The sequence below is a fragment of the Mobula birostris genome, chromosome 3 (genome assembly GCF_030028105.1).
Source record: "Mobula birostris isolate sMobBir1 chromosome 3, sMobBir1.hap1, whole genome shotgun sequence".
NCBI lineage: Eukaryota > Metazoa > Chordata > Chondrichthyes > Myliobatiformes > Myliobatidae > Mobula > Mobula birostris.
Genome location: NC_092372.1, coordinates 183,789,008 through 183,810,433, shown reverse-complemented (window position 1 = coordinate 183,810,433; position 21,426 = coordinate 183,789,008). Strand labels below are relative to the sequence as shown.

Here is a 21,426-nt window from a genome sequence, read left to right as displayed (position 1 = left end):
TCAGTGTTGGCACGTGGCCAAGTGGTTAAGGCATTCATCTAGTGACCTGAAGGTCACTAGTTTGAGCCTTGGCTGAGGCAGCGTGTTGTGTCCTTGAGCAAGGCACTTAACCACATATTGCTCTGTGACCAGTGCCAAGCTGTATGGGTCCTACTGCCCTTCCCTTGGACAACATCAGTGGCGTGGAGAGGGGAGACTTGCAGCATGGGCAACTGCCGGTTTTCCATACAACCTTGCCCAGGCCTGCACCCTGGAAACCTTCCAAGGTGCAAATCCATGGTCTCACAAGACTAACGGATGCCTATTAACAATATCAATATAGAGAGCACTGTTTCTAATTCTGGATTTGCTTTAGACTTAGCTGCTGAGTTAGAACAATTAGCAAAGCAAATACACTGCAGTGTTTAGTGAAAGTACATTACCTTTCATTGTAAGTGTGAAAAGCTTTTGATGTATATCCTGCTGCAGAAAATCTGATTTAGAGCGTTTTTGCTTTTTTATCAATTCCAAGCTTCACCATATTGCTTTCACTATATTGCTTCACTATACACAACTTTTCATATAAAATTTAAGGATTTGTGAAAATGTTAGGTTTGACATGCACTCTGATATTGCAGATGACAGAACACTGAGGCATGTTGAGCCCAGAGGCAGTGGGTCTAGAATTATATTAAATTGTTAGTAGTTAAAACTCATCACATTATGTTTGAATACCAGGTGCTGTTTATTTGCTAAAGCCTCTTACTACACAGAGGAGTCATATGAGTTTATGTTGGCTCCTGGAACGATAACATCAAACTCATTCCCACTCTATTGACACATTGTCCAGCAAGCAAACACACACACAGCAGGTCCTTTGTGTTTTATAATGTATCACAGAGAGAGTAAGACTCTTAGATAGAGATGTGGAAGTTCTAGTAGAAGCAAATTCCTTTGTGTATGGGCAATGTCATCCAATCTCTCAGTCATGGACAACGCAGACACCATGAGGCAGTGGAGGTGATTAAGTGGAGGTTGAGGTCGGGGTTTTGAGCAGCAGCCTGCAGAGGTTGTGAGTGGTCCTTTAGATAGTGATGTTACCAAGGAAACAACACAATAAAACATGGCCCTGCTGCGGGGTAGGTGACAGTTGCTATTACAGAAATAAGAGCAAGATGTTCCAATATCCCCTGCATGAAATTCAATATGCTGGAAGTTGGAAAGAACACAAGGCCACCAAGACACTCGTCTGCCTTTGTCATTCAATGGGATCAGGGCTGATATGAGCTGGCATCATCTCCTCTTCTGTTCCAGTTTCCCATTAACTCCAGTGCCTCAATCCTCCAAATATTTATCTATCTCCACCTTAAAATCTAATGATCTGGTCTCACCATGCTTAGTGGCACAAATTCCACCATCTGACATGAGCATTTTCAGTTTTGGATGACCAGCCCCTTTTCTTATAACTACGTTCCATTGTTCAAGACTCCAATGAGTGAAAACATTTCAATATTTACCCTGTCAGAAACCCTTATGACGTTAAGTGTTTGAAGAAGATCTAAACCCCAAAGAGTACAGACACAAACTGTCTAGCCTCTCTTTCAGGATAACTCCCTCATCCCTGGAATTAGCCTGGTGAACCTCCTTTTGGCCTGTTTCGAATCCTATCATTTTCTGGGTAAAGGGATCAAAGCTATGTGCACTATTCCAGCTCTGATGTCACTCTGTACAATTGTGACAAAAGTGATGTTATCACACCTATAACTAATGGTTTCACTCAGAACAATAAGTCTCGTAGAAAGGACCTAGTCCAAGATCTGGGATTACTTTAATTAATCTAAATAAGCATCACAGCCACCATTTTGTAACTTGAAGATTTTTACAGGGCTTTGGGATCCTGATAAAAGCATTGCGTAATTGTATAAAGACTTAACTGTGGGGAGAGAGACTGACAGGGTAAAGGTTCAGAGAAATAATTTCAAAGCCGAGACAACACTCAACTAGAGGCTATCAGTATGCCAACTGAAATAAAAATTCACAAGAAACCAAGCTGAAGTAGTGTAAAGATCTCAGAGGGTACTAGTTCTGAAGGAGATTACACTGCAGAGAGATTTTAGAACTGTGCTATTACTGGACCAAAGATCAAGGGCAGTGAGGTGATTTGGGCACCAGAGATTGGGATGCTTGAGTGTGGAAGTTCAGCACAGCAAAAGATGAGCCAATTTCATCACATGAACAGTCAGCAGAATAAACAGCACACAGTTTGTCCCACTGCCTGCTAAACAATTATTATCCAAATGTTTGGCCCACAGCAGCTAGATCAATATTCCAGTTGATACACAGAACTAATCTTAAATTACCTCAAGTCTATGAATGATCCAACAACTTATCCAACAACTTATCAACTACATGATCCAACAACTTATCAATAACTTTGGAAAGACATTGCATATTCATCCAAAATAATTACAGAGTTATTAGGAGTTTATTTCATGAGAACTCTTGTTATGACAGAAAAACACAATGCTTTTCAATTACCCTAGAGGTTTTATCCAATACGGCTATTATGGGCTACTCTTATAAACTGAAACAATTCTACTGCCTTCCAGCCACATGGCTATATACACCAGTCATCTCTCATATTCACTGAACTAAATAATTAGATCCTAGCGAGCAGACTGGACCATCAGCAATACTTTTTTTCAAATCTAACTGGCATAAAGCAACGGTTTGCAACAGCTCTGTGTGTGTAACAGAGTGTCTCCATCAACTTCCTACTCATAAAATGCTTCAGTCTCCCCCTGCTTGCCTAAATGCAGTATCTTATATTGATACCAGTAGGTGGTTTACAAGGCCATAATTATTAACCAGTCTGAAGCTGGCTGTCTATCTTCCTCCCCCCGACAGTTTCTGACAGAGCTGCTTAGGTGGATGCAAATGAGGCCCCATGAACTAAAAACAATCTGGGCCGCAAATTGTTCATATCAGCCAATCTTTATTTTACTTTTGCCTTCCAAATTCATGCAAAACCCACTCCCACTCAAAACCGGTGATTTTGTGAAGAACAGTGCATTTGCAGCCTTACCCTGAGCAATCCTGATGATGTGCAGCAAGCAGACCTGAGATGTCAGCTCCGATTCTCCCTCCACTGTGTTCCCAACCTGCTAGGCGTTTTCAGAATTCTCAGTCTTTTTTTACATCTCCAGCATCTGCTATTTGAACCCAATATTTATATTACACCTAAGGTAAACTGAATAAATTCTACAAAACCGGTATTCCTACATACTTTGCTGCTGCCTTTAAGATCAATTCTGCAATAACTTTATGATATTGAAAAGATCATTTGGACACTATCTGAAAATTTAACCTTTGGATAGTCTTGTAAACTATTTAATGGGCTATATTTGCATATTTTTCTAGATTTTATTTTATGATACTTTCTCTCCATCAAAGATTGTAGATCAGCATTTTGTCTGTAAAGCACAACACTCCCTTTGCTTAGGTACTCAAGCCTTTGATATGTGGTTATTACACATAGAGTTCTGACTTAGAGGCTGGAATACACACTTTTAGCTAAGGCTGAAGCTTTTCATTATCAATACCTCTTAAGCCCTTCAAGGTTAGCATCCCCAATGATGCTGTCTACTCTCACTGTGCAAACAAAAACATTTCTAGGACTAACTGCCACAACTAGAACAACATTTTAGTGAAAATGTTCATAGAGATATGTTTCATATCATGTTTTAAATAGGATTTTCTTTGCTGAGAAAAGAATTTACTGTTGAGCTGTGCACTTTTTGTTGGCTGATTTTTTTCTAAAATGACTCAATTGCATCTGATTAGAGTTAATTAACTCAAGTAGAGACCACTATCTTACAACTACAAAAAGAATGACAAGCAAATAACACAATTCCATTTGGAAGTGGAACATATTCAATTAAAGTTTTTCGATGGAAGTTCCTTAGTGATAAATAATCCAGGACAAAGTGTAGTACTGAAAACAGCGTTTGCTTGTCAGAGCCATTTGACATCGTTGGCCAGTGTATCAACTTACTGGACAAACTTTATATAAATGTTTTGTACATGACAGTGATATACCTCCTTGCTCTGTTCTAGGCACTAATCCATTCTGTCTAAAGGGCTGGTGCTCAGTAACAATCATTTTCATACTTACCTTTATAAGTAAATGGAAGGGCCATGGGGAGTGTTGTAGAACAGAGGATGCAGATACATAATTCCTTAAGAGTGCCAACCCGAGTACCCCGCATTGTTCACAAGAATGGTGAGATATTGATACAATGAACAACTTGCTTACAGGACTGTAGGTTCAGACAACACACAGAATATCAGTTATACTGCACATAAATTATATGAAACAGAAAAAAAAATAAAGAGTTTGGCACATTTGTCTTCATCTGGAAAGAGAGCAAATGAGAGTTACAAGAAAGCTACTAGGAATAGGTTATAAGGAGAGGCTGGATAGGCTATGCTTTTTTTTTCCTGAAGCACTGCAGGTTGAGGTGCGACCTTATAGAGGTTTATAAAATCTAGAGAGGAGCAGAGAAAGTGAATAGTCACAGTCTATTTCCAGAACTGAGAAGTGCCAAACTTGAGGGCATAGGTTTAAAGTGAGAGGGAAAAGATTTAAAAAAGACTTGAGGGACAACTTTTTCACACAGAAGATGATGCAAATATGGATCAAGCTGCCAGAAGACATGGAATGGGGTATTTAATGGGCATTTAAAACATGCAGTATTTGGTCAGGAACATGGATAGGAAATGTTGAGAGGGTTATGGGCTAAAAACAGGCAAATGGGATTAGCTCAGTTAGGCAAACTGGTCGGCATGGATACGTTTGACTGAGGAGCCCACTTTATAGCTCAATGGCTCTGTAATTCTCTGATTATCTTGTAAATTAATTGAAAGAGTGGTTAAAATGTAACAGAATTCCTGAAGTCATTACAAACAAAATTTAATTATTGTTTTAAGGTCACCTTGCTGGAAAAGCAGCACCATTTTGTTCCTTCCTTATTTATACTTTTGATCTTTCTCCTGCAAGCTGTAGAAGGAATTGTACACCAAAAGCTTCCATGACAGAGCACACATAATTATTCGTTCTCGTATCAATTTCTTGAGGCTTTCTGAAGATGAATTTTTTTTAGTTTCTCAGCTAGCATGTATGCTTCAGATGTAATGAAAAAGCTCAAGGAATCGATGCTGAAGTCAGGCCCCCTTCTGGTCCTAACATACGACACACTGCAAGAAGATGCACAAGTTTCCAGACTGAACCGGCATCTGTTCAAAGTGAAGCTGTGCACTCACTTTTGAAGAAACAAAATCAATAATGATTCTCCAATGCACAATGTGCCCAGCCGTAAAAACTCACTAACCTCCTTTAGGGAAGGAAATATACTATGCATGCCTTGCATAGCATCAATAGGATCCAGCTACACTCTAACAGGTCATGCTCTCGAGGATCAACATACTATTCAATTGCTTCAAGCACATCCTCAGAAAAGCAAACATGCACAATAAATGTCAATCTTTGTTGTCTTCAAAAGCTAAAGTGAAAATAAGCAGGGCAATTGCCAATATCTTTGGGAGAATCTAACAGTATGAATGAGGATCTCTTTCTACAGCGATAATGTGAAATACTTTTTTAGTAAGTACACATGGGTCCAAAAATTCCTGGCCATAGAAAGATTAAACTAGATTTCTGAAGAAAAGGCCTGAGGATTTGGTTGGGAGCTTAGTTTCCATTGGGTTCACCTTCTAGACTTTTATATATAGGTGGTGGATGGGGCTGGCTTGAATGGATATTCTCCTACACTCACCTAGATAAGGAAGATATCCCAGAATCTTACTTCCTTCCATGGTAGATTCCTCCTTCCTGCCTTTGATCGGCTTCAGTTGAAATCTGGTGTAAGTGTCCATTTTACCAGAATAAGTAATGGATTTCATGAAAAATACTGGAATAACCTCTCTAGCATTAAACTAACTTTTTCAGGAACTATAGATCTACTTGTGAAATGGTTTATTTCACCCCCCCCCCCCCCCTTAGGGCCTGATGGAATGTTGGTCAGAACAGTTGCAACTCCACTTGACAAGATTGGTTAGACCAAGCTTCAGAGAGGTCCCAGAGACATATTAGGGATATACATTAGTCTTATCCTTTTAATTTGCAAATAGGTGTCCAGCCTGAGCCTGGTGTAAAGATGACCTTAGATTATCTGGATTTATTAATGTGGGTCTCTGCTGGAAGAAGCCTGCAATTTTTAGAAATGAACTTTCAATGTAAGTATATTGCTGTAACAAATAAGAATTGCATAAAGTCTATGGGATTTTCTTCCAGTTTGAAATAGAACAGAATTACAAGGTAAACTGCTAGATCAATTAAATGAAAACTCAAGCTTACATTAGGTTATGGACAGTAATTGAGTCTAACTTAAGTACAAGGAGTTTTCATCATAACAGGAGAGATTCTGCAGTTCTGGCAACGAGCCTGGAAAAAGTAGAGATTGTTATTAGTTTTCACTGACATCATGCAAAGATAATTTCACAGGGTTTCCCATAGTAGGCTGGTCTATTTATGCAGAGAGAGTCCTAAGGGGAGATCAAAAGAACAGAGCATTGAGAGCTCAGTGTTATTTAAGGGGATGAAGCATTAAATATGGAACAACTCATCCCTTCAGACTTTGTAATTGTTGGTCAGAGATCTGTGTCAACAGAATATTTAAAGTAGCTGACAAAAAAGTGATATTTTTACACTATTTAGCAGCACCCCAAAGTGGCCTCCTTATAATAAATTTGGTAGTAGACATTTCAGTCTTCTCCATTTGCTCTTTGAAGTCTGACAGTTTCTACAATAGGTCATAACTAACTTATGGTATGTTAATTCCCATATTGCTTAAAAAGCAACAGGTCTCTGTGTTGCATATACTCCGTGACTTCCACTGGGGGAGTTCTAAGGATTCAGTAGTTTGTATGTGAAGGAATTTTTCCTCTGAATGGCCCACATTTTACCTTGAAAATCCTGGCTTTGGACAACTCAGACAAAGCAAATGTCAATTCTGCATTGACTCTATTAGCCCCATTGAGAACTTTCCTCATTTCAGTGAAATCATCTTTCTTCTAATTGCAGGAAAATATTGGTCTAACTACTTAATTTCTCTTCAAACCTAGCATTCCAGAATACTCGGGTCAACTTACCATGCCAATTAACCCACCAACTGTACGTCGTTGGAATGTGTTTGAAAACAAGACAAATCCACATGATCACTGGAATAAAGTCAAACTCCATGTAGACAGCACCTGAGGTCACCAATGAATCTAGGTTTCTTCAACTGGGAGGCAGCATCTTTGTGCTAGCTACACCTTTGTATTGTCCCAAAGAGGAGAGACCAGATGTTTTAACCTTTACAACATCAGAAGAATTTCAGGAGAGCTTTGGTGTTTTCTCCAGGAACGTCATCCTTTTGTGGCCTAGGTAGGATTCACCACAGCTCAGAGCCCAGCAGGAGTGCAATTAGAGCAATATCTTACTATTGAACTAGAAATAAACATACTATTTGCCTTCTTAATCACTCATACAAATTGCTGCAGAAACTGTGGCATTACAAGATGTAAAATATCCAAAATCAAAACAAAATCAATAAAACTGCTTTGATATTTTCACATCCAATATACTTGATGTGTAACTCTGATAACAAGTATGGACACCATACACCAGATATGGGCATCAGTCTCCATTCTGAAGTCAGTTTTTATTGCAGCTTTAGACTGAGTCTTGACAAGCATGAAACACAGACAAATGTCTCTTAAAGTACAATCTATTTAGAAATAATTCCTGCAAAAAGCAATGTCCTATTTGTCATCAAATCCATATTGAAATCTTGGCTAAATGCCATAGGGTGTGTTAAATCGATTCAACTGGAAAATGAACACATACATTCATAAAAATACAACACTCACCTCCATTGTCTCTCAGATGCAGAGCAATCTTTGTATCATCTGTAAGAGGATTAATAAGATGTATTTTAAAAGAGTTAGAAACAGCTATTACATGTCTTGGATTCTAGAATATTGACCTATTAAGTGGTACACAAATCAAAACCCAAATAGTACTTTGCCTAAGGTACCAATGTACATTTTCAAAGGAAAGATAACCAATAAAATATTACCTCATCTAAATTATTTCCAATCTATGATTAAAGTTTGTTTCTAATCAGAATAAAACCCATTTAAATATAGTTACTGACAAATCTGATGCCGTATTAACTCTCAATTTGGAAGAAATATTTTCTGACAGGTCAATAGTATATAACAAAGCATCTTTAAAAAAATCTTTAATAAGATAGGGACATTGTTACTAAGACTAGGATTCATTTTACATCTCTGATTAATCTTGAAATACTACAAACCTTTCGATGAAGCTATTCTTGAAATGTTGCTAGCTGGAGAGATCCAGGAGTCAGACTCAGTTACAATGAAGAAATTGGACTATATTTTCATGTTAGGATAATCTAGAGGGGAAACTACAGATGGGGCTTTTGCCGTTCATTTCTCCTCAAGGGTAGAAGTCAAAGATTTTAGAGGCATTGCTGAAGCAGACTTGATGAATAACTGTGATAGATGCATCACAGTGTGCAAATGGTGGAGGGAGAAGTTATTTTCTGGTCTGGATGGTGTATTAATGCTGGTTTTCCCTAAATGATGTCAAATTCTCACTGTTGTTGGAGCTGCATTCATCAACTCCATCACACTCCTCATATGTGCGTTGTAGATGGAGGGACCACCCAGCATCTGACATTCCCAAATCATCCATCACTGTGCAGTAACAGTGCGGCAAGCATTTTCCCACCTCCAATCTTTCATTATCTTACCCGCCACTCCCAAAGCCCCATCATGGATCATCTTGCAATAAAAGGATTAATAATTCTTAGCAACTCAAATTTGATTTTCTACACAATGCCCTCTCTCCTTCATACTTCTAACCAAATGCATTATGCTGAAGGAAGAACTTTCCTCAATCTTTGCGAGTTTTGTAGAGACGCTATCCCTGGATATAAAATTCTGATCTCACATAATCTTCATGAGCTTGGGAATCCATGAACACAATGTGTGGCTGAGTTACAGAAAGGAACAGCATTGTGTCAAGATGAAGTGCAGCTCAGTTATTTGTGATTGGAGTATAATTAAATGGAGTTTTAATTTAAGTATAACCTGTGCCTCACATCTACAGCCTCCTCATTGATGACTCCAATACTAAATGTCCAACAGTACTACTTGAGTGCCATTGGGTGAGTTATGCTTGATGAAGTCAAACTCATGAAAACTATTGGTGTGAAAGTGCTCTTCTGGCCATATAATGACTATGATGGTTTATTAGCTTGATAATATACAACCTTAATTGACTGCAAATTCAGCAAGTCAAATTACAAGCAGCTGAATATTCAAATTGTTGCAGTCAACTATCATAAAGGCCTGCCATCCGTGAGTCTGAGAATCGGGGGACAAGGAACGTTGGCCTGTTCTGGTGTTGAGGGCCTGGTGTTGAAGCTGTGTGAGTGGGAGGGTGAGAAAAGGGCTGTTTTGCTCCGTTGTCTGGTTCTGTTTTTGTTGCATGTTCTGTGGAATGTTGTGGGCATGCACTGTTGGCGCCAGAATATAAGGCAGCACATCTTGGCACTTAATGCAAATTTTGCATTTCACTGTATGTTCTCATGTATGTGTGATAACTAAATCTACATCTGAAACTTTTATCTGAAATCTAAAAACTGAAGCATTTGTTTGGTTTTGTGGACAAATGTTGTACAAAATCAGATGCCTACATTATGTCAAATCTATTTTCAATATTTTTCATTCAAATCATAATCCATGTAACTTTAGTTATATGCTATATGTCTTCCTTATAGAAACTAAGAGAGGGAATAGGACTGAAGGGATTGTCCTCCTTCTGAATTGTTTAATGTAGCCGCTTCTCAAGAACAATCAATAGTTTTATTGAAAGTTGCATGGAAATATGCACAAGTAGAAAAGAACCAGCCTCAAGAAGAGCTGTAATTGCCAAAAAATATGCATTCTTTTTTCTTCAGTGGTTCATATAGATCAAATTATAGATGGATTTAATTTTCTAAACTAAACTACTCTGTAACTATGAAAAAGTTTTAATTGATAATGAATTAACAGCTGAATTATGTTGTTTGTGCTGTTACTCACTGAACATGGAAAACACAGCTTTGTAGATGCATATTATCATTCATTATGAATTTCCAGATTCCTGCTTCCAGAATCTGAATACTGGCCAAGAACTGTCAAGGCAATTGGCCCAGTTGTAAACATGAAGATGTAATCCCATTTGTCTTTGTAACCACACTTCCTCACTGATTGAAATGTGAATTGTTGTGACTCATTTCATGATACCACACATATTATGATAGTTATTTAAACCGGAAAACTTCAATAACCTCTGCTAGCCATCTATTAAAACTAAGATAATATCTAATCAAAAGCAAAATTTGCACAACAATAAATTCTTTAAAATTGATATTTAAGCTCTACAAATAATATTTTAAGATATTATTGTGTTGTGTTCCATGACTGGTGATTGATTTGCAATTATGTTTGATTTCCACATACCTTCTGTGGTTAAGATGGAAGTTGGAAGGCGAGATGTGATTACAGTTGTGGATGTAGTGCTTGAGGTTCTGGGTATTGTAGTTGACGTTGTTGTCGTAGCTGAAGAAGATTGAGTCATTTCCCCAGGCGAAATGTCACAGGTCTTATCATTAGACTAGCAGAAAGAAAAGCGATTCATCTCCAGCAGTGTAGAAACCAATTACACCCATGAAGCAACAACTCTGAGCCATTATTAAGTCTACAAAATTACCACTAGAAAGATTGTCTGGACACAACATTTATCATAATGTAACACTGGGCTCAACTGTCTGATTGGATTAGATAAGCTTAATCTTATAGCTGAAAACCATCCATCCTTTTTCTCAATGCCATCAATATAGTTAGTAGTGTTACACTCAATGGCTTTCATGACAATGATTTAATGAATATAAGAAAATCCTATTATAATTTTAATATTGTTTTATTATTCATCTCAGCTTTACTTCAGACCCTCATACCTCATCAGGACAGCCATTATCCACCCAATCCTGTCGATGACGATCGAATCCATTGGAACACCTGGTTGTATAGAAAATATTAATTGAAAATAATCATTTCCATATAATGCATCTGTTTAGGAAACAATTGATAAAAATTCCTCAAGCAAACAGTGGCTGTGGGATAGTGAACTGGAAGAAATAGGGAAGATGGGAAGTGGGAAATTTCCGACTTCACTTACAGAGTGTATGCCTGGAATTGCCGATCAAGACTCACAGTGATCAGTGAAAAAGCCAAACACCGCCGATGATGCAAATCAGAAGTAATACAACATTGCTAATATTACTCATCATATCAGGCAGCATCTAAGTAGTGAAGAAGAGTTAGTGTTTCAGCTAATGGCAGAGTATCCAATAACCCCTTTTAGGTCCCAATTAATTGCATGAGGGGTATGTATTCTACATCCCTGACACATCCACTTCACTTCTCTGTGGGAAAGTGAAATAGCTCCAGACCAGGGGTTCCCAGCCATTCTTATACCATGGACCCCGACGATTAACCAAGGGATCTGTGGACCCCAGGTTGGGAACCCCTGCTCTAGACTGTCATAAAATTTACCTCAGTCTCAGACTCCAACGGCACAAACAGAGACTAATAGCAAAATATTGGTCATGCTGGAAAGATGAGATAAAGCAGTAACTACTAAATACACTAGTTGACTATGCAGGGGACAGAACTAATATTTCATGCTGAATACCTTCCCTTAGATCTGCAAAAGCTGGAGATAATTCAAATTATGAATTACTGAGAAAGCTGGGAAGAAGTGTAAGTTTAAAAGGTAAGTTTAGTTGGAGGATTTGAGGCAAAATAATGAAATCAGCTCTCAAGAGGTTGCTAAAGACTAATCACAAAGCTACATCTGAGAAAGGCTAAATAGGAAGTCAGGAAAATCTAAAATTACCTGAAGACAGGAAAAAAAAAGTGAATTCTGGAAAGGGGGGAAGGAAGGTCGTTCGGTCAGAAGTTGAAGTACCATAGATTCAAGTTGCCTTTGTTGGAGCACAATAACAGGCCAGAGGTAGAGCAATCAAAGGGGGAGTGATGGGCAATTGGAAACTTTGGTATAATGCTTGCAGACAGAATGGACGTATCTGAGTGACCTGAGTTTGAGTTCGCAAATACAGAGACAACACATTACGAGCACTCAGTGCAGTGCACAAGATTGGATGAAATGCAGTTGAGTTACCACTCCACTTGAAAGAAACATTTAGGCCCTGCATAGTGGTAAGAGAACAGGTAGAAAGGCCAAAAGACCATAAGGCATAGGAGCAGAATTAGGCCATTTAGCCCATCGAGTCTGCTCTGCCATTCCATCATGGCTGATCCCGGATCCCACTCAACCCCATACATCTGCCTTCTTGCCATATCCTTTGATGCCCTATCCGTTCAGGGAATGATCAACTTCCACCTTAGAAATACACATGGACCTGACCTCCACCACAGTCTGTGTCAGAGTATTCCACAGATTTACAACCCTCTGGCTAAAAGAAAATCCTCTCTACCTCTGTTGTAAAGGGTCTCCCCTCAATTTTGAGGATGTGCCCTCTAATTCTGGATACCGCCAATGTCTCATTTCCTGCTGCTGCATGGTGGGGTATAGTGAGGGTATGCAACGCCTGCAGCTGAACTGGTCCCTTTAGAATGTTGAAAGGCTCCAAAGCGAATTATGCGCCTGGACGCAGCATATATGTTGGAGGTACTGGAAATCACAGAGGATGATCTGTTGAATGTGGAGGCTGATGAGAAGGTTGGGAAACCTGTCGTTACTCAGAGTGGGAGGAGACGAGTGAGAGCAGTGGTATAGAAACTAGAACTGAATAGATTAAGAACATCATCAAATGTAAAGGGACAGAAACCATAAGACGAAGGAGCAGAAGTCAGCCATTCGGCCCATTGAGTCTGCTCCGCCATTTTATCATGAATAATCCATTCTCTCAATTAGTCCCACTCCCCTGCCTTCTCACCATAACCTTTGATGCCCTGGCTACTCAGATACCTATCAATCTCAGCCTTAAGTGCACCCAATGACTTGACCTTCACTGCCATCCGTGGCAACAAATTCCACAGATTCACCACTTTCTGGCTAAAAAAATTTCTTCGCATCTCTGTTCTGAATAGGCGCCCTTCAATCATTAAGTCATGACCTCTCGTACTAGACTCCCCCACCATGGGAAACAACTTTGCCACATCCACTCTGTCCATGCCTTTCAACATTCGAAATGTTTCTATGAGGTCCCCCCTCATTCTTCTAAACTCCAAGGAGTACAGTCCAAGAGCGGTCAAACGTTCCTCATATGTTAACCCTCTCATTCCCGGAATCATTCTAGTGAATCTTCTCTGAACCCTCTCCAACGTCAGCACATCCTTTCTTAAATAAGGAGCCCAAAACTGCACATAGTACTCCAAGTGAGGTCTTACCAGCGCCTTATAGAGCCTCAACATCACATCCCTGCTCCTATAGTCTGTTCCTCTAGAAATGAATGCCAACATTGCACTCGTCTTCTTCACCACCGACTCAACCTGGAGGTTAACCTTAAGGGTATCCTGTACGCGGACTCCCAAGTCCCGTTGCATCTCAGAACTTTGAATTCTCTCCCCATTTAATTAATAGTCTGCCCGTTTATTTCTTCTACCAAAATGCATAACCGTACACCTTCCAACATTGTAGTTCATTTGCCACTTCTTTGCCCATTCTCCCAATCTATCCAAGTCTCTCTGCATACTCTCTATTTCTTCAGCACTACCGGCCCCTCCACCTACCTTTGTATCGTCAGCAAACTTAGCCACAAAGCCATCTAAACTATGGTAGAAGGGAAATGAAGATATGCTGGAAACACTGGAATGGATGATGACCTTGTATGAATAGAAAGTACAAAAACAGAGAAATTGGGAAAGTGAAGTAGTATCCTTATGAAGCAGAAACAAGAGGAAATCTGCAGATGCTGGAAATCCGAGCAACACACAAAAAATGCTGGAGGAACTTAGCAGGCCAGGCAGCATCCATGGAAAAAAGCACAGTCCACGTTTTGGGCTGAAACCTTTCGTCAGGACTGGAGAAAAAAGGCTGAGGAGTAGATATGAAAGGTGGGGGGAGGGGAGAGAAAACGCCAGGTGGTAGGTGAAATGTGGAGGGGGAGGGATGAAACAAAGAGGTAGGAAGTTGATTGGTGAAAGAGAAGGGCATGGAAAAAAGAAATTGGCGGGGGGGGAGAGGAGCACCAGAGGGAGGTGATGAGCGAGCAAGTTGATAACATGAGAGGGGGGAAAAGGGATGGGAAATGGTGAAGGGGGGGCATTACTGGAAGTTTGAGAAATTGATGATCATGCCATCAGGTTGGAGGCTACCCAAATGGAATATAAGGTGTTGTTCCTCCAACTTAAGTGTGGCCTTATCACGACAGTGGAGGAGGCCATGGATGGACATATCGGAATCGGAATGGGAAGTGAATTTAAAATGCGTGGCCACTGGGAGATTCAGCTTGTTCTGGCATATGGACTGTAGATGCTCGGCGAAGTGGTCTTCCAATCTACGCTGGGTCTCATCGATATACACGAGACCACACTGGGAGCACCAAACACAGTATATGACCCCAACAGGCTCACAGGTGAAGTGTCGCCTCACCTGGAAGGACTGTTTGGGGCCAGGAGAGACAAATAGACAAGGGAGTCGTGTAGGCACTTATCCTTGCAAGCAGAACAAGTGCGACACCTGCCTCTACACTTTCTCCCTCACTACCATTCAAGAATCTCCCAGTAACCACCCATTTTAATTCCACTTCCCATTCCTATTCCGATATATCCATCCATGGACTCCTCCACTAGAAACACAGAAAACCCACAGCACAATACAGGCCCTTCATCCTACAAAGCCGTGCCGAACATGTCCTCCACCTTAGAAATTAGCTAGGGTTACCCATAGTCCTCTATTTTTCTGAGCTCCATGTACCTATCCAGGAGTCTCTTAAAAGACCCTATCGTATAGGGCTCAGGAGTTTGAAGACTCATACGGCCAGATTTGGGAACAGCTTCTTTCCAACTGTGATAAGACTGCTTACGGATCCTGACCCAGATCTGGGCCGTACCTTCCAAATATATTACTGCTTGCCTCTCGGTTTTTTTGCACTACCTTACTTTCCCTTTTCTATTTTCTATTTATGATTTATAATTTAAACTTTTAATATTTACTATTGATTTGTACTCCAGGGAGTGCAAAGCGCAGAATCAAATATCGCTGTGATGATTGTATGCTCTAGTATCAATTGTTTGGCAACAATAAAGTAAAGTATCCGCCTCCGCTACCATTACTGGCTGCCTGTTCCACACACACATCACTCTATGCGTAAAAAACTTACCCCTGACATCCTCACTGTACCTACTTCCAAGCACCTTAAAGCTGTGCCCTCTCGTACTAGCCATTTCAGCCCTGGGAAAAAGTCTCTGACTATCCACATGATCAATGCCTCTCATCATCTTATACACCTCTATCAGGTCACCTCTCATCCTCTGTTGCTCCAAGGAAAAAGGCCGAGTTCACTCAACCTATTCTCATAAGGCACTAGACAACTGGGTGACCCGATGGGGCACTCTTTGAGAGAAGGGTAGTGCAGTCTGATGTGACCAGAATGAACATTAAATTTCCCTGAATGCTATTGCTATTGCTTTCCTTTGGAAATTAAAGAAGAAAACTCAGCTTATTAAAGAAGAAAGACACATAGCAAGATAAATAGAGCTCCTCCTCGTTTAACGAGGGACACTTTTGATGACAACATTTCTGGCTGATCTGCCACCCTGCAAGAATACTCCAATGTTTTCATTTCTTTTTCCCCAGCTTAAAGCCACATATCTTATGAGAATAGGTTGAGTGAACTCGGCCTTTTCTCCTTGGAGCGATGGAGGATGTGAGGTGTTCAAGATAATGAGAGGCATTGATCGTATGGATAGTCAGAGGCTTTTCCCCAGGGCTGAGAAGGCTAGCACAAGAGGGCACAGTTTTAAGGTGCTTGGAAGCAGGTACAGAAGAGATGTCAGGGGTAAGTTTTTTTAGGCAGGGAGTGGTGAGTGCGTGGAATGGGCTGCCGGCGGCGGTGGTGGAGGCGGAAACGATAGGGTCTTTTAAGAGACTCCTGGATGGCTACATAGAGCTTAGAAAAATAGAGTGCTTTGGGTAAAACCTAGGTAGCTCTAAGGTACAGACATGTTCGGCACAGCTTTGTGGGCCAAAGGGCCTGTATTGTGCTGTAGGTTTTCTATGTTTCTATGAAACAATATATATGAGTTATAACTTGAGAAATTGCCACCCATGGAAACCCACCACCCTTTAGTACCATTTTCAAATACATGAAAATGACTTAAAATCAGTAAAACTGTCTGCCAAATATACAGTCATGTTCCATCTTAATTGAATCTAGAAAAGAATTCATGTTTCATAGCATGGCTAATTACTGCCCTAGTAGCCAAAAGATCCAGCTTAATTTTTAGACCATTTTAAGATACACATTTATTAGAAACTCCCACTGTTGTTTGAATCACACTGGGGAAAAGCCCAACATCTAATGCTAGTTGTTAATACTAATACAATTGATTGTAAGACATTAATAATTCTGAATACAATTTACATATAAAATTACACTGGCTTTTGCACCAGCTACCGTGAGAGAGGAAAACTATGCCAAAAGAACAACCATAAAAAAAATCAGTTACTCTATCGTGTGATCTTGAAATCAGTTTCAATTATCACAGTGCCAAAGCTTCACAGTCCTGCACTAGGAAATATACTGTAAACCAATCTAATTGTCAAATAAATCTCACTGACTAATAGTAAAGAATTCTAAGAATGCTAGATGATGAAAATATGCGGGGTTTTCAGCATAATCTCAGCTCAACCGAGGTAAAATATTGAACAATTATATAAATGTCACGTCAGTGGTTTGTTTCTGTAGCTCCGTAAAAGAGTCCCTGTTTCTTCTGCTTGATAAGGAAAATCCCCTTGGGACAATTTCAGTCTGCCCTTGGACTTAACAGATGTGTTTACTTAAATCCTGATTACCTGATGGTAAATCAGGCTAGTTAAGATGGCAATACCTGTTTCTGATACAGTCCAGAAATAATTCTTGCTTCCAGGTTAAAAAAAGAGGTTTTACAATATTAAAAAATAGTTGTTTTTTTAAGATGCACAAGCCTGGCTGCCATGCACAGTATATTGCTAAAGATTGTTACAAATTTCTATGGGTTCTATTCTCTTTATATTTAAATTACATTTTGCACCCATAGCAATTTGCAAAAGATTTCTTTTAGTGGGGTTAAACATCCGGTTTAAGATGGAGCTACTGAAATTGTGTGACAGCTTACTGATAGTTCAAAAGGCAAGAAATACGACTAAAAGATCATAAATAATATTTTTTATGAGGTAAATTGTGGTAAATTATCACCACAAACAATGAGGTGAGTGGAGGCGAAGTTGACTCGAGAGATGAGCTGTGCTGATGTGTTGCAAAGTCCAAGTGTAATGTGTTTGAGACGGAGATGGTGTTGCTGTCGGAGATGGAGTTGGAATGAGTGATTCAGAGAGGAGTTGAGGTGGATGAGTTTCGATGCCTGTCCACCTAAACCAGGTGCAAAGTTGGACTGCTCTAAGCGACAAGCAGACTTGGAGGTCGAGAACAGCTTTGGGATGGGGGGCAGTCTAGGCCCAGACAAATCACTGGGTGACAAGGTCTAGGCCTGGAGCGTTTCGCTGTGGCGGGGCCCGGGTCCTAATCGAGGCATGATCTTTTGTTGGACAAGTTAAGTGCCGGTCCAGATAGACTGGAAAGGCAGGGTGAGGGGAACCTTGGCGAGGGTTGTGCCGATTTCATTTACTCTCTCCCGCAACGTTCACACCTGAGGCTGAGACTGAGACTGCACCTGCTGTTACGTGCTTCATGTCTGCAAGCTTCACAGCGATTTGCCCCACTACATGATGAACTGAGACCTAGGCTTTGGGCCTATTCCAGATGCTCTGGGGATTCGGGGTCTACGGACTCAATTTGGTTTGGAATGCTGTTGCTTGCTTCTATTATTTGTATCATCTCTATTTTTTTCCTCTTCCTCTGTGCATTGGATGTTAGTTTTCTGTTTTAAATGTTTTTTTTTGGGTTTCTTGCTTTGTGGCTACCTATGAGCAGACAAACCTCAAGGTTGTATGATTTATACATACTTTGATAATAAGTGCAAGTTGAATCTTTGAATTTTTGAAGTTAATCTTCAAACAGATCTCTTTAAATCTCCACTTATAAAGGTTTAACTTGCACAAAATTGCTTTGCAAAACTTAAATCATGGAAATCAGACTCCGTGTGAGTAGTGGCTTCCATCTAAAGAGTTATATTTAGGTTATATCACATTTAGCTTAAGAAACAATTGAAAGTGTGCAATTAGTTTCTGTCATGGCTACACAATGCTTGCCATCTAATTCTGGAAAGTAAAATACAACACAGGAGGGGCCTAACAGTTGATTTAACATCACATGGAGTTGATTTAACAACACATCGCATCAACATGTTTAGAAACTTCTCAAGTGTTCTTCTGCTCCTCTTGGTCATCTTATAAACTAACTGGGAATTTGGCTTTAATGCTTTGATAATAGAGATGATCCTGTCAAGTTTTTCTTCTCTCTTCCATTCTAATACAAATCGCAAGAAGCTATCTAAAAGAACGCAAGTCCATATTGCTTCTTCCACGTACTTCATGGTTTCAAGAATTTTTGAGGTCTTCTTAGTTTCAACCACAACGATTACCTGGGAGCTGATCCCCTAGTAGGCTCAACGACAAACTGCTCTAGAAAGCCATCTCTTAGGCATTCAACAAACTCACTCTCTTGAGATCCATTACCAACCTGATCTTCCCAATCAACTTGCATATTAAAATCTCCCATGACTACCACAGCACTGCCCTTTTCACTCACCTTTTCTGTTTCTGGTTGTAACCTGTGGTCCACCTCCCAGTCACTGTTGAGAGGCTTGTATATAACTGCCATCAACGTCCTTTTACCCTTGCAGTTTCTTCATTCAACCCACAAGAATTCAACATCTTCCGATCCTATGTCAAACTTTTCTACTGATTTGATGCCATTCTTTACCAGTAGAGCCGCACCACCCCCTCTGCCTACCTTCCTATCCCTCTGATATAACGTGTAACTTTGGACATTCAGCTTCCAACTACAACCATCCTTCAGCCACGATTCAGTGATGGCCATCATAAAGCATTTAGTTCAATGGAGGAATGGCCTACCACGGGAGAGAACTGAATTAAATTATTTAAGTCAGATAACTAATTGATAACTATAATGAGCTTTGGGTGGAAATGCTCGAGAGAATGCAAAACCAGCTGGCAGTGTCATGTGGTAAATGTGTTTCCAGTAGGAAGAGAGGAACAGGAGAATATTTCTTAAAACAGCAACACATCTGATCTACAAACTAATCATTGCGCTAAATCCAACCATAACATCTGGAAAGGTTTTGAAGTCACAGGAGTTAAAAATAACTTACCTAAGCATTGAGTCCTTCATGCAAAAAAACTACATGAGATATTACTATTTTTCTGGAGCAGCAATAGATAATTGTTGGGTGACAGGAGATAGGATGTAAAAGAGATAGGCACGCAAGATGTATTTAAATGCTTGAAGGTAGAAGAAGTTTCAATCATATAATGGATAAAATCTTTATTTTTAGGTGACTGGGAAGGGGCTTGAAGTAGATTTGTGGGTGGGGGAGTACCAGGAAGGTGGAACTGCATGGTCTATCAGACTGGAAGAATAAAAGGTAAGGTCTAGCTGGAGGTGGTGAAGGACTATAACTGTACAAGAATATAGTGAGGTCAGAAAAGGATTTCAAGACAAGTGGTTGCTGAGGCCAAGACTGGTATGCATATGTGAGGCAAGTGAAATCTGTGAAAATAGTGAGAAAACATTTTTTTCCATTAAGTGCAATCGTGAACAATAGCCAGATCAGAAATGCTGATCAAGTCAACTAGTTCCCAAAGAGAACTCTGATAGGCCAATCAGATGGTTCATTGCAGCTCATCGATAGAACACAAAAAATCATATGTACAATTAAGAAACATTAAAAAATAGTAGAAATACTGGAGTCATGATGACCATGATGAAGTCTGCTGGAGAGAGACATTTATACACATGTCTTCCATAATTCAAAGAGATGAAGGATAAGGTGACAAAACGTGGCAGGAGCACTTGGAACTAAAAACTAATCCCTACCGGGAGAAAACAGCACCTGTTCTTTCCGCACTGTTCTCCAGCAGTTTAAGGACTAAAGTCCAGCCGGGTCCCCTTCATGACAGCTTATGAAGAAGCATGTGACTTCCCTCCCAGAGATGATAGGTGTTTGTGCACTCAACTCTTGAAGGCTTGGACCTCATCGTCGCAGATGTTTCCAACCACAGCATCTGGAAGGCTGTTCCAAATTCTGATAGCACAGTGAAGGAAGCTTCTATCCAGTGTGTAGGTTCTCGCAACAGGCATAGAAACAGCATGAGCAGGCATAGATAAACTTGATCGTGTGGTGCGCCCTCTCTCATGAGATGAAGGCAGCATGGCAGGAAGGTCTGCAGGGCTGTGGCTGGTGTGCATTTTGTTTAACACAGTAGCTGCAGCAACCTGTCATCTGTGGTGTAAGCTACTGATGGCTAGCTTCTCACGAGCTGTGGCTTCATCTACACCGTAAAATCCTGAGAGCCTTTCTTTGAATGGAATCGAACTGGCTGAGGACACTCTGTAAGGCATTCATCCATGATAAGCAGGCATACTCCATGATACTTTGTGCCTGGGCTTTGTAAACATTTGGAATAATGAACTTTTGAGGTGCAGATGAAGCTTTAAATGCCTAGAGTCAGCTAGCGGCCAAAAGTTAGTTACATTCCGGCTGTGGAAGTGGTCTTAGCAACAGATTTGATGAGGTACCACTCTGTAGATTATATAGAATATAAACTGGATCTTGTGCTTGCAGCTCACTTCTAATCACCAAAGAATCTGTCAATAACTGTGCACTGACTGAAAGGGCTGAGGTTGAAGGTGCAGGTTTTCCAATGGAAGCTGAATAGGATAACTTTTACCTCAGCCATGCCAAGGTGATACAAGTACACACATAAAAGTTGCTGGTGAACGCAGCAGGCCAGGCAGCATCTCTAGGAAGAGGTACAGTCGACGTTTCAGGCCGAGACCCTTCGTCAGGACTAACTGAAGGAAGAGTGAGTAAGGGATTTGAAAGTTGGAGGGGGAGGGG

General features: G+C 40.3%; 1 protein-coding gene across 1 annotated transcript in view; it reads right to left on the bottom strand.

Annotated features, from left to right (window-relative positions):
• The window catches only part of plxdc2b (plexin domain containing 2b), a 486,039-nt gene that overhangs the window by 79,466 nt on the left and 385,147 nt on the right, over window positions 1-21,426 (bottom strand). Inside the window, exons 10-12 of the mRNA XM_072253801.1 lie at window positions 11,115-11,175; window positions 10,618-10,771; window positions 7,951-7,989 (exon numbers count right to left, since the gene is read on the bottom strand). Coding sequence (XP_072109902.1) covers window positions 7,951-7,989; window positions 10,618-10,771; window positions 11,115-11,175 — 254 coding nt within the window. The remainder of the gene's footprint in view (window positions 1-7,950; window positions 7,990-10,617; window positions 10,772-11,114; window positions 11,176-21,426) is intronic.